At 33.5% G+C, this 12322-nt stretch overlaps 3 protein-coding genes across 5 annotated transcripts; 2 read left to right on the forward strand and 1 right to left on the reverse strand.

The window, feature by feature from the left end:
* The first annotated feature begins 123 nt into the window (after positions 1 to 123).
* On the forward strand, positions 124 to 5303 carry LOC116351520 (regulatory-associated protein of mTOR-like). 2 transcript variants are annotated; one of them, XM_031783640.1, is made up of 3 exons: positions 124 to 238; positions 306 to 1910; positions 1983 to 5303. In XM_031783640.1, exons 2-3 carry the CDS (start codon positions 599 to 601, stop codon positions 4463 to 4465), a joined length of 3795 nt encoding a protein of 1264 aa, XP_031639500.1. In that variant the 5' UTR covers positions 124 to 238; positions 306 to 598; the 3' UTR covers positions 4466 to 5303. The 2 variants fall into 2 exon arrangements, with proteins under 2 accessions (XP_031639500.1, XP_031639499.1); XM_031783639.1 differs by having other exon boundaries at positions 124 to 200.
* Positions 5304 to 6126: 823 nt separating this feature from the next.
* LOC116351521 (beta-1,3-galactosyltransferase 1-like) lies at positions 6127 to 12290 on the reverse strand. 2 transcript variants are annotated; one of them, XM_031783642.1, is made up of 10 exons: positions 8913 to 12290; positions 8432 to 8827; positions 8164 to 8332; positions 7951 to 8089; positions 7559 to 7808; positions 7250 to 7475; positions 7040 to 7188; positions 6893 to 6979; positions 6683 to 6822; positions 6127 to 6601 (listed from the first exon to the last, which is right to left on the reverse strand). In XM_031783642.1, the coding sequence occupies exons 2-9, from the start codon at positions 8733 to 8735 to the stop codon at positions 6689 to 6691; spliced, it is 1458 nt and encodes a 485-aa protein (XP_031639502.1). In that variant the 5' UTR covers positions 8736 to 8827; positions 8913 to 12290; the 3' UTR covers positions 6127 to 6601; positions 6683 to 6688. The 2 variants fall into 2 exon arrangements, with proteins under 2 accessions (XP_031639502.1, XP_031639501.1); XM_031783641.1 differs by having other exon boundaries at positions 6127 to 6822.
* LOC116351522 (eukaryotic translation initiation factor 3 subunit L-like) lies at positions 9871 to 11958 on the forward strand. Its single transcript, XM_031783643.1, has 4 exons — positions 9871 to 10050; positions 10174 to 11009; positions 11145 to 11385; positions 11762 to 11958. The coding sequence occupies exons 1-4, from the start codon at positions 9892 to 9894 to the stop codon at positions 11876 to 11878; spliced, it is 1353 nt and encodes a 450-aa protein (XP_031639503.1). The 5' UTR covers positions 9871 to 9891; the 3' UTR covers positions 11879 to 11958.
* Positions 12291 to 12322: the final 32 nt, after the last annotated feature.

The raw sequence follows: 12322 nt of genomic DNA on the forward strand, positions 1-12322 counted from the left end.
AAAGTGGAAAAAACATGCTAATGATTTAAGTACGTTAAGTACTTAAGCGCGTGGAAATATTGAACGCAACCAATTATGATAGAAGTGTCAAATAACCATCCATTTTTATTTTTCTTTTTCTATCACGATTCGTAATTGCATTGCATGTTATTTAAAGTAAAGTTATATTGTGTGAGAGAAAATTTCGTATAATTCAAAAGGTACATTTCGTGAATTGTGTGGCATTTAGAATTCAAGTGTTAGTTTTTTCTATAGAAAAATCTTGAATGTGAAAAAGTGTGAAATTAAATGAATTTTTATTGCAGGATTGTCAAATGTCGGCAAACAATCATTCATCATAACGAAAATAATACGCAAATGTTCTGGCAATGTGCTCGGTTTCAACTGCGTTGTATAATAAATCAAAAGCGAATCAATTGCAAAAGCACGACACAATAAAATCAATTGAACTGCTCTACATTTGAAAGTGGAAAATTTCACCGTTGTGGTGAAAAACGAGTTGTTTGGTGAAAATTGACCAGCACGACTGAAAATTGGTTGTGGACAACAACGGGTGGACGTCTGGACGACTGGAAAAGGAGGCATCATCAACATCATCATGGAAGGAAAGATAATAATAAAAGAGAATTTTTTTAAGCCATCCATCAACGATATCATTCAAAAGTTTAAAATTCAAAATGACATTTTTGATCGACGAAGGCATGCAACAAACAAAAAAGAAATTGTTGATATATCGAAATCGTGGCGTATACGGGATCGAATGAAAACGGTGAGCGTGGCATTGGTTGTATGTTTAAATGTTGGTGTTGATCCACCAGATGTGTTTAAAATAACACCTTGTGCCCGATTAGAATGCTGGATTGATCCATCGTCAATGTCACCGCAGAAGGCGCTCGAATTGATCGGCGCCAATTTACAAAAACAATACGAACGTTGGCAACCACGGGCCCGTTACAAGCAATCACTTGATCCAACCGTTGAAGATGTGAAAAAATTGTGCGTTTCATTGCGTCGCAATGCAAAAGAGGAACGGGTTTTATTTCATTACAATGGTCATGGTGTACCGCGACCAACACTGAACGGTGAAATTTGGGTATTTAATCGCACATATACACAATATATTCCATTGTCGATTTATGATTTACAATCTTGGATGGGATCACCATCGATTTATGTATACGATTGCTCGAATGCTGGCATCATTGTTAAATGGTTTATTCAATTTGCCGAACAACATGAACGTGAATTTGAGCAAATTGCATCGAGTACCGGAAATTTGAATGCATCGCCCAGTACACAGCCATTTAATTCATTTCGTAATTGTATTCAACTGGCTGCATGCAGTGAAGATCAAATATTACCAATGAATCCACAATTGCCGGCCGATTTATTTACTGCTTGCCTAACTACACCGATTAAAATCGCACTAAAATGGTTTATGTTACAAAAAACATCATTGCTGGTGCCACACCTTACCCAGGAATTAATTGATCGCATACCAGGTCAATTGAACGACAGACGCACTATGCTTGGCGAACTCAATTGGATTTTTACAGCAATCACTGATACAATTGCATGGAATACACTACCAAGAGATCTCTTTCAGCGTCTATTTCGTCAAGATCTGTTGGTGGCTAGTTTGTTTCGTAATTTTTTATTGGCTGAAAGGATAATGCGTTCGTACGATTGTACACCAGTTTCTAGTCCACAAATTCCCAATGGTTATCGGCATCATATGTGGCAAGCATGGGACTTGGCCATTGATTTGGCATTGCAGCAACTGCCCGATATCGTTGAACGCAATGCACCATACCAGAATTCACCATTTTTCGAAGATCAGCTAACCGCTTTTCATGTTTGGCTTGAGCGCGGCAACGAAGAACGTGAACCACCCGAACAACTTCCGATTGGTAAATTCAAGCATTTTTTCCTTTTCTTTTTCAGTATTTAAAAAAAAACGTTTCCATTTTTTTATTTCGCAGTTCTACAAGTGTTGTTGTCACAAGTACATCGCTTACGTGCCTTGGAATTGCTTGGACGATTTTTAGATTTAGGACCATGGGCCGTAAATTTGGCGTTGAGCGTTGGAATTTTCCCATATGTATTGAAGTTATTGCAAGCATCGGCCAAGGAATTGCGGCCACTATTAGTTTTTATTTGGGCAAAAATTTTGGCCGTTGATGTGACATGTCAAGTGGACTTGGTGTGTGATCAAGGTCAAAAATACTTTTTATCTGTGTTACAAGATCCAATAATTACACCAAATTATCGTACATTGGCTGCATTTGTGCTTGCGTCCATCGTTCATAATTTTCCAATGGGTCAAGCGAGTGCATTACAATCATCGTTAGTTTCAATATGTTTGGAGCAAATAAACGACCGATGTGCATCGTTGCGCCAATGGTTGGCCATCTGTTTGGGTCATTTATGGCAAAATTATGACAAGGCTAGATGGTCGGGCGTTAGGGATTTGGCACATGAAAAACTATATCCGCTGTTGTTGGACAGTGTACCTGAAGTGAGAGCAGCGGCTGTATATGCATTAGGCACATTCATAAGCTCACAAAAAACCGATCGCACCGAGCACGCAAATAATTTAGATCGAAGCATTGCATTAACATTATTCTCAACGGTTGGCAATGATATGAGCCCAATCGTGAGAATGGAACTTTTGGCTGCCTTACAATGGATCGTTATGCTATTTTTGAATGTATTCATGGCAGCATCAACACAAGATTCAAATACAAATAATGTTCCGAATACGCATAGTTGGGAACGAATAAAGCGTGTATCAAGCTCAAATTCAATATTGAACATAGGCACGACTGCCTTGGGATTCAATTCAATTTACATAAAGCTATGGCGTGGCTTGTTATCATTTTGCCACGATCCATGTCCGGACGTTGTAAAAATGGCCAAGGAAATTGTGATGTATATTATTGTCGATTTAAATCCAGCAAAAGAGGCTGAAAAAGAGACATATTCATTGAGTTTGCCACCAAGCCCAAATACAAGAGTTAATTATCTTGGTGGCAATTCGCCGCCGGTAGCCAATTTGTCATTGAGTCGTCATGGAATCGAGATTCATGGAAAAATTGAACGAAACAATTCACGAAGCACAACACCGATTCTGGATCGTTCACAATCGGGCAATCGTTCGCGTAAAAATTCACGCATTGAAACCGATTTGACGGCAGTCAATACAACAATAAATGCTGACATCAATATTACATCGGGAAGTTCATCAAATGATGAAAATCAAGATCCAATGAAACCAAAGCCAATTGTAACGACCAATTATATTTCATGGAGTTCGGCAAATGTCACCAATATGGGTGAAAAACATGAAAAATACTTTACAAAATCACGTTGCAAACATTTAGATCCGAAATTGGTGCGTGATATTGAGTATACAATTCAAAATGGTGTGTCCACATTGTATTTGTCACAATTGTGGTGTGCTCAAACACAAAGCACACCAAATCTAATCCGTTTTCATCCGTTTGAAGAGCAAAGTGCTGTTGCCTATAAAGATAAGGTTATGGTAAACGATCGAAATAGTAAATTGATTCATGCGTATGCACCGGCTGAAATACCGCTTAACATTCCAATGCATTGGCGGCATACACAAAATTCGGAAGTGACATCGTTTGAATTTATAAATCCATCGACACGAGCTCTTGTTCTAATCGGACATGATGATGGATGCATTCGCATTTGGAAACCACCGACAGACCATAGAGAAAAACCAACACTTATCACCGGATTCCAAGCAATAAGCGATGTTACCAATGCAAATCGCACAACAAACACATGTGGCCTAATTACAACATATCAACCGATGAATAATGTCATTGTAAGTGGCAGCAATGCGAAGAGTATTCGTTTCTGGGATCCAGAAACTGAAATGAAAAAGGCTGAAATACCGACCGATAGTGAGGCAGCTGTACGTGTACTCAGCACATCAAATGAAGGTTTAACGGTTGCCGGTTTTGATGATGGCTGCTGCAAAATCATCGACATAAGATGTAATGTCGAATCATCCATTGTTCACACATATCGTGAGCATAATGAACGTTTGCTTGAATGTTCAATGATCACCGAAACCGGTACATTATTTACGGGATGTCGAAATGGCGAATGTGTTTGCATTGATTTTCGTACAAATCGTGTTATGGAACGATGGAAAATAAATCGTGAAGCAAGTGCAATGGCTGTCTATCCGTATAGTAATATTGTTGCAATTGGCGCCGAATCAACAATCACACTTTATCATTATAATGGACAAGAATTGAATCGTACACGCTGTGGCAGCGACAGTGGCTATCGAGGATCTCGAAAGTATATTTCTTGCTTAACATTTCATCCGCTCAAAGGCCATATCGCATGTGGCTATTCGGATAATTTGGTAACGGTCTACGAAATAAACGACCGAGTAACCAGACCGATTTCATACTATTGGTGAAAATACACCGATACAAAGCACTTAACATTTATAATAGCGCATTTTTTAACGATTTTGTGGCATCAGCTTCTTTTCAAGGAGGACATTGTACATAGAATTTTTTTTTTAGCTTTAAATACAATTCTATATATATGTATGTATGTATTTAACAATACAATCTAAGAACGACAGACACAAGCATTGATTTCATCAACTGAAAGCAACAAACAAAATCTGAAAACGTTTCGATCATGTATACAACAATCTGAAGCTGTCGAGATAAATTGATATCAATGATAAGAACTTAATAATGACGACGATAAACGATAAAATTATATAAACAATATATATATATATATGGAGAGAGAGAGACACACACAAAGAGAGAAAACAGGCCATGTTTATATCCAAGCGCAAATAAAACCAAACACATATTCACATGCTCAAGTAGATGAAACAAACGCTTTCAGTCATTTGAAATAGCACATAAATAGTTTCATACAAATTATGTACATATACAGCTTTTTCGTTCTTTTTTTTCTGATTAAATCTAGTCCCATTCTTTTAGTATATTCTGCAGTATATTTTCTTTATTATACAACAGCATACAAACACATTTACGGTATATAACACAAAATTGATATTGATATGAATACAGGAAAACGGTCTCGATTTTATTTTAGCACATCAACGAAATCGTCTTCGATTTGCATCTCAGCGATAGATAAAAATGGAATATTTGCATTTAAAATAACATATTATATATAAAAATCACGAAACTGTATATGAAATTTCGAACGGAAATTATGAAATAAAAAAAGAAGAAAAAAATAAACGATTAAAAACGATTGGAAAATAATTAATTGTTGTAATTTTTCTTAATTTTTTACTGGTTCTAACTCATGAAACAAAAAATTTGAGTACAAAGGTAATTCATAAAAATCGATTTCCCCCTCAAAACTCTTGATCTGATGTAATTACTTACCGGAGTCTATTGTTCAATTTAATACATTCGAGCTGTAAACTGAAAAAAAAAAAACATTTAAATAATACAAATAGTTCTCTCTTCGGGTTTTTTTATTCAATTCGAAAATACATTATATTCGTCCAAATTATTCAAATCAATTTAAATAGTGGTCATTTTAAACACATACACACAAATTAATGTGCTTAATCAATTCGTCCGATTGAATGAACACATCAAATTATTCAAATCAATTTAAATAGTGGTAATTTTAAACACATACACACAAATTAATGTGCTTCGTAATAGACACTTATTTTATTTGTATTTGTTGTTTTTTTTTTAATTCCAATAAATAAATATGGTAAATCATTAAAATTATTTAAATAAAAATTGGCATCAATTGTCGTCAATCTAACAATTTAAAATACTTTTTTCATAACATCATATAAGCGTCATTAATCTGGTTAGTTTGTGAAATTCACTTGGAATCTATTGATTTATTAAGTATTTTGAGAAATTGAAGAATCCTATCCATTCAAATTCTTCTGTGACCTTTTACATTTGTCTCTGAATTCACAAAGTTAATGAGATATATAGCGGTTAATTCGTTTGTGCATGTTTGCAGTGTCAGACATATTACAAAACTACTGTGCAAGTCTACGCCAAACAATCGTGCGAAGTGAGTCTAGTGATGGAATTTAGAAAAAAAAAATGATTTGATAGAAGATACAGCAGCACGTTTATTACGTAATCATGGATATAATCGTTTCGTCGCTATCATTTTCGCCATTTAAATTGAATGTGATTTTCTACATTGAACAATCATATTACATTTGTATTGGCACATATTAAATTGTGTCAATGCCACTTTTTGGTAACAACATATTTATACTATTTAAATATAATCTGAAGAAGACAACATCATTTTATCGAAAATGTGCAACGTAAATATAAATAAAATATAAATCAAATATATGTATCAATGGAGAATCTGTATACTTGGCGTACAGAGCTTAAAAATGCTGCATATCCAACAGTATACCATGAGGATTTGATTTCATATAGAAGAAGAAAAAATAATAGCTGGCAAATTGGCAAATAACTTAAATTAAGGAAAAATAATAATTAATAGCTACTTTTGATATCAGTCAGTTGGAATGCACGGTTTAAAGTGTTTTGTCTCGTTTCCTCTGAAATTTGGCATTTTTCTACTGTTATAAGACCATTTTTTTTTTTAATTTAAATACATAAACAAATAAAAGTCTTAGTACTTATACTTAACAATAGGTCTTTTTTAATGGACGAACTGTCGCTTTTCTTCCCGGTCCTGAGCAGGTAACATTCGATTTCATAACAAAGTTATAGGCTTTTCGCATTGCAATTGATTTGATTTCATGTACTGTTATCATTCCTAATTGAATAATTGAAATACAAAATCATTAAATCATTGAATATGTTAAATGTTTATGTAAACGTATTACCTCGCACTTCACATAAATGACTATAAGGCAAGTAATTGAATAGCGGGTGATCTTGCGGTGTGATAGTTGCATTTTCAGCACAAATACCTAAATATTAGGAATTTATGGTATATTTATTTACAAATTGTCTAAACCTAAAAAACTTACCTGTCAAATAAACGTCTTCTAAGTGTAATATTGGCATTACCATCGATGCATTGTATAATTTTTCACTAGCATCCATTGTGAACACATATGCAGTACCAGATAAATAGTTTGGATAATTTGTCTTATCGTACATGTATCGTGGCGCGAACCTATCGAACATTTACAGTTGAATTTTAATTTGGTTTTTGTTGTTTTTAAACATTCTATTACCATTTACTTCGAAAATCTCTGATTGGCTTTGACTTGCAAAATCGAGTGCCAATCAGAAGATTTTCATACTGATGCAGTCGATTTGCGGCGGATAGTGTGCGTATCGTTTTTTGATTATATCGCTGAAGTGTATAATTATACACGGGGACTGTGCCACCAAGTAGAAAATGAATCAAATTCGGTACATGAACAAACGTATCATCATCACATTTCATTAAAAATTTTACTAGAAGAAAAGAAAAGATCACATGATATTAATTTTTAAAATCATTTTACGATAATCAAATTCCATTGTTTGTTTGTTTATACCTTTTCCAACGCAATTATTGTTGATCCATTTCAACATCATAACAGTTTTTAATGTTAAATTATTGTAGGTATCTAAAAAACTTTCTTGAATAAGGTCGTTGTGTATGCGACTCTCTTCAAGAATTTGATCCTGGGTTTCATTGTTTTCAGTTTGGCCGATAAGAAAGACGGTTCGTATTTGGAAGTCTACATGACTAGTTTCATCATAAATGTTATCACTATTTTTTTCTTTTGCACTATCGGAAGACTCCTATTGCATTTAAAAATTGAAATATGTTTTTGTGTTAGAAATAAAAATTATCAAAAATTTTAAAAAATGATGTAAATTAGAACAATTCAAACGCAAACGCCCATATAAAAAGTTATGTGCAATAAAATTTTATTTGAGCTACCTTATAGTTAGATACTGTATAATTCCTCCAATTAGGATAGTTAATCGGTAAATATTTTCCTCTGAGGTGTGAATGAAGCGATGAAAATTTTGAATAATTGAATTCGCTGGTGTTGGCCCACGTTTCTCGCAATGTTTGTCTGTACCAATTAGCACAACATTTAATAGAAGCACGTGGTTATTGGATGTATGGTATACTTGATTAATACTATACCTTATTTCAAAATTGTCAGCCGATGAACAAATTACGATGAGCAGCAAAATTGGTGAATTTCCTTTACATAATGACGATGGTTCTAAAATGGTGGTATTCTCATCGGGCAGAATATAAAATGGTATACTTCGGCTCTGGTTTCGATCCCATCCAGAAACTGACAAATTTACTGGAAAACGCATAAGTTTTTTGTTTTGTTATTCATTTCTATGTTATAAAATGAACATTCAAAAAAAAAGAGAAGATAATAATAAGAAAAAAAACTTACATCCAAACGCAGATCCATCCAAATAAAGCGATAAATAAATTTGTGACAAAATTATCAGCGTAGAAGAAAATCCAAATATACACAGAAATAGCTTAAGATATTTATTTCGGCGTGATAATTTATGCGATGGCAACATTTCGAAATTATTATATTCGGCGGAATGCCTTGAATCGCCGATATAATTTGAAATGCGACGATTAATTGCATCCGTTTTATTCACACTGTCATTTCGTACTAGCGTACAACTTTCTTGCGTCGATGTATCGCTACCGGCATCATCATCACTTTCATCAATTAAATCCATTATACATCGAATCACAATCAATTAATTCATCAATCCAATGATCGATCGCATTGTGGCCAAATATTTTCCGGGCAACATTTATCTAATCAAAACTGTACAAATCCACATTATAAAAAAAAATCAAGTATTTTTTTAGGCGGTTTGATTGAAAAAAATGTTTTCTTCACTTTTTCATACCTTTACAAATGACTTTAGAATGACACATTCTGACTGAATAAAGCACTGCAGTTATCAATTCAAATAGAGACTACTACAATAACTCGTAGTGTACTATTTTTATAATTTACTATAATTAGAATTAGATGATTTTTTGAATTTGTAAATGAGGTCGAGAGCAGCAAATAAATTTTACAGAAATATGAAATTTTGCACTACTACAGATTCAATCGATTTTTTTTTATTTAAAAAAATAGGATAAAGGTAACAATTTATCACAATTTTATTTCGATGAAACTACATTTCGTTGCATACACGATTGGTTTTACGCTGTCTTGATTTTTTTAAGTGGTTAAAAGATAAGATAATTTATTTCAGATTAATCGAAAAATATCGAAATCGGCTGGTATTGCGTGCTGTACAAATGACAGCTGAAGCAAATCAAACATAGTTATCGATGCAAACATGAGACTAGTGTCAACACGAAAACGTCAAACGCATGTGTGTAATAATGATACAAACTGCCGGTGTATGCGTTCAAATATATATGCGCTTAAGTGTGTGCGTCGGATGGTATATCGATTTGGGGAAAATACAACAAAGAAAAAAAAATCAATCATTTTTAGCACAGTTTTAATAGACGTATATATAAAATTACAAAATATATCTATTTATATATACAAGTAGTATGAAATTGGCGGTTTAATCCACGTTTCTTAGTATTAGTGCACACACACACACATACGCAAAAAAAAAAATTCTGCGTGTATAAAATGTTTACGAACACATTGAGGGAAACAAAAAAATTATTATTATTTCAGTTTATTTCTTTTGGTCAAACAATCAGAAGAATGTTTATCTTTTTTTTATTTTCACCAGCGAAATTTTCCGTTTTCTTTGTTCCATAAATTTTACATTCCTTTGAAGTGTTTTTTTTTTCGTATCGCACTATAATAAGTGGCGCCATCAATAATTTTCAACAGCATACGAAAGATTCAATATGGCGTCGGGCCAAACTTCAATTGCTATGCAAAAAAAGTCTATTGTCATCGACACAATTTTTTTTTTGCACTATTTACAGACTGTGTATAGTAAATTAAATAAATTTGCAGCGAGAATTAAGCGAAAATCGAACAATCAAATGGAACTTTCTAATATGGTGAGTAATTTTAAATAATTAGATTGCTGACATTCTTAGAAATTCATCGAATATTCTATAGGTCTGAATTTGATGTGTCGTATAAGCATTCATTTAATCGGGAATTTAAATTTAAATTTCTAGGATAACCAACTCAAACCCACCATTGAAAAACTATTCAATGCATTAAATAATAAAAATGACAGCGAAATTCTGGGTTATTACGAGCGCACGGTTTTGTTGCTGAACAATGCATATTTTGTAAAAAGTCATTGGCCGGATGACAAAAAATTTGGTAAAGACAAATTGTCAATTATACTCTGCAAAGAATTACGTCAGCGTCATGCATATACGCACATCTCGTCACTACCAAACCAGGACCACAAGTCTGCATTTGAAAACTGTCGCAAATTTTTTGATTTGATTGCGAAGGCATCGAAACCCGTTCAATTGAAACTGCCAGACGATTGGCTATGGCAAATAATCGACACTTTCGTGTCTCGATATATTGAGGTTAACGGGCGTGATGATGCGAGAAATACATTTTCTGATATATACAGCAAATTTCTAACGCATTCATCCAACATCGATTCCAAGTCAGTTGCGAGTACGCTGCACTATTTTAGTTTGGTTGAAATGTTGCGCTTACATTCGTTGTGTGGTGATTATAAAAAGGCAATTAATTTGTTGAAATCGATTAATATTCACAAGAAGGATCAAAACACACCGATACCAGCTTTTGAAGTCTTGACGTCGTATTATGCTGGTTTCTCTTATATGATGATGAGTCGCTACAGAAATGCCATTGATACGTTTACCTCAATTTTGGTGACCATTCATGAAAATAAGTCGTTGTACATCAAGCGGTCATATCAAAATAATCAAATCAACGAACTAATCGAAAAAATGTACCGATTGATGACGATTTGCTGGGCAGTTGATAAGACGCCAGTCGACGGAATAATTCTAAGATCGTTGCAGTAAGAGATAAACAGATAAACAAATGTCTGTTTTTTTAATTATTTTCATGTGTCTGTTTTTTCTTCAATCGATTCCATTGCCAAATTCTCATTTTCATTTATTTGCTTGTTATCCATTCCGTTTTCATACTATAGTGACAGGGACTACACGGACGGGTTTATTAACATGGTCAACAACGATTGGAATGAGTTCGAGGGATTCTTCAAGTCAGGCCGCCCAGAACATATAATTGATGAGGCATCGACTGATTTCAAACTACAGATTGAGCAACATTTCAATAGTCACATTTTTCATCATTCTCGCCCAGATGCTGAATTTCCAGATTCCCCAAACAACCGGAATTTTACAATCACAGAAACATGTAGCAAAACACTGGTAATGACCACACTGGCATCGTTTACATTGATATGTGTTGTCGTCTTTGCAATGTCATTTTTTTGTTTGCTTCTCAAATATCAGTTCATGGTTGATTTTTATGAAAATTATAGCCTGTATTATTTTGGTTTGGCAATCGTTTTGGTTGTTTTGATTGTCTTTTGTGGGTGTATCTTTATGAATGCTGACAAGCACTAGTTAGCTAGCATCGGAAAAAAATGCCAATCAATCAAAATTATCAAAAATATTTTATGTTAATAATAAAATCACTTAATTTTCATAATTTTTGTTCTATTTTTAGCATTCATTTATTAAGAGATCATGTGTCCTGTTTGTTTTTGAACACTATTACATTTTTGACAATTTTTCTTTCCAGCAAAACATCATAAGCAAATATATAGAGCTCTTTGAAAGAATAGTTCGTCTCATCGGCTTGGCATTATCGAAGTTGATTCAGAAAATTGTCCCTACTAAATTACGTGGATTCGTGTAATTTGTATGATTTACATTGAAATAAATCACTCGTTTGTGCTGAACATGTAAAAGCAATAAACATAAAAGCAAATGAACATATTTGAATTGGTTTTATTTCTTTTGTTTGAAACGAGGAATACATAAGCAATTCCAAAGCTAGAATCTGTCTTCAAAATGATTGTGAATGGTATTGATGATATAAAATATCTAGGGGGAGATTGCGAAGTTGTTTACAAGAAGAATATAAACAAATATATACGACTATGCCACCAATATATTCCAATATACTTAACAAAATACTCTAGCTATTAGAGTATTACTCTAGTTACTTAAACGACTCACTGTAAAAATATTATTGAAAAGGAAATGTTTCAATGAAAAACCGAAAAAATGGTTTTTTCTTGATTTGTATAATTAAAAAAAATGTTTTATTTTATTTTTTATTGTGTGTTTTATTTATTTA

Source organism: Contarinia nasturtii, unplaced genomic scaffold (genome assembly GCF_009176525.2).
Source record: "Contarinia nasturtii isolate CC-2019 unplaced genomic scaffold, AAFC_CNas_1.1 Cnas_scaffold_5585, whole genome shotgun sequence".
NCBI lineage: Eukaryota > Metazoa > Arthropoda > Insecta > Diptera > Cecidomyiidae > Contarinia > Contarinia nasturtii.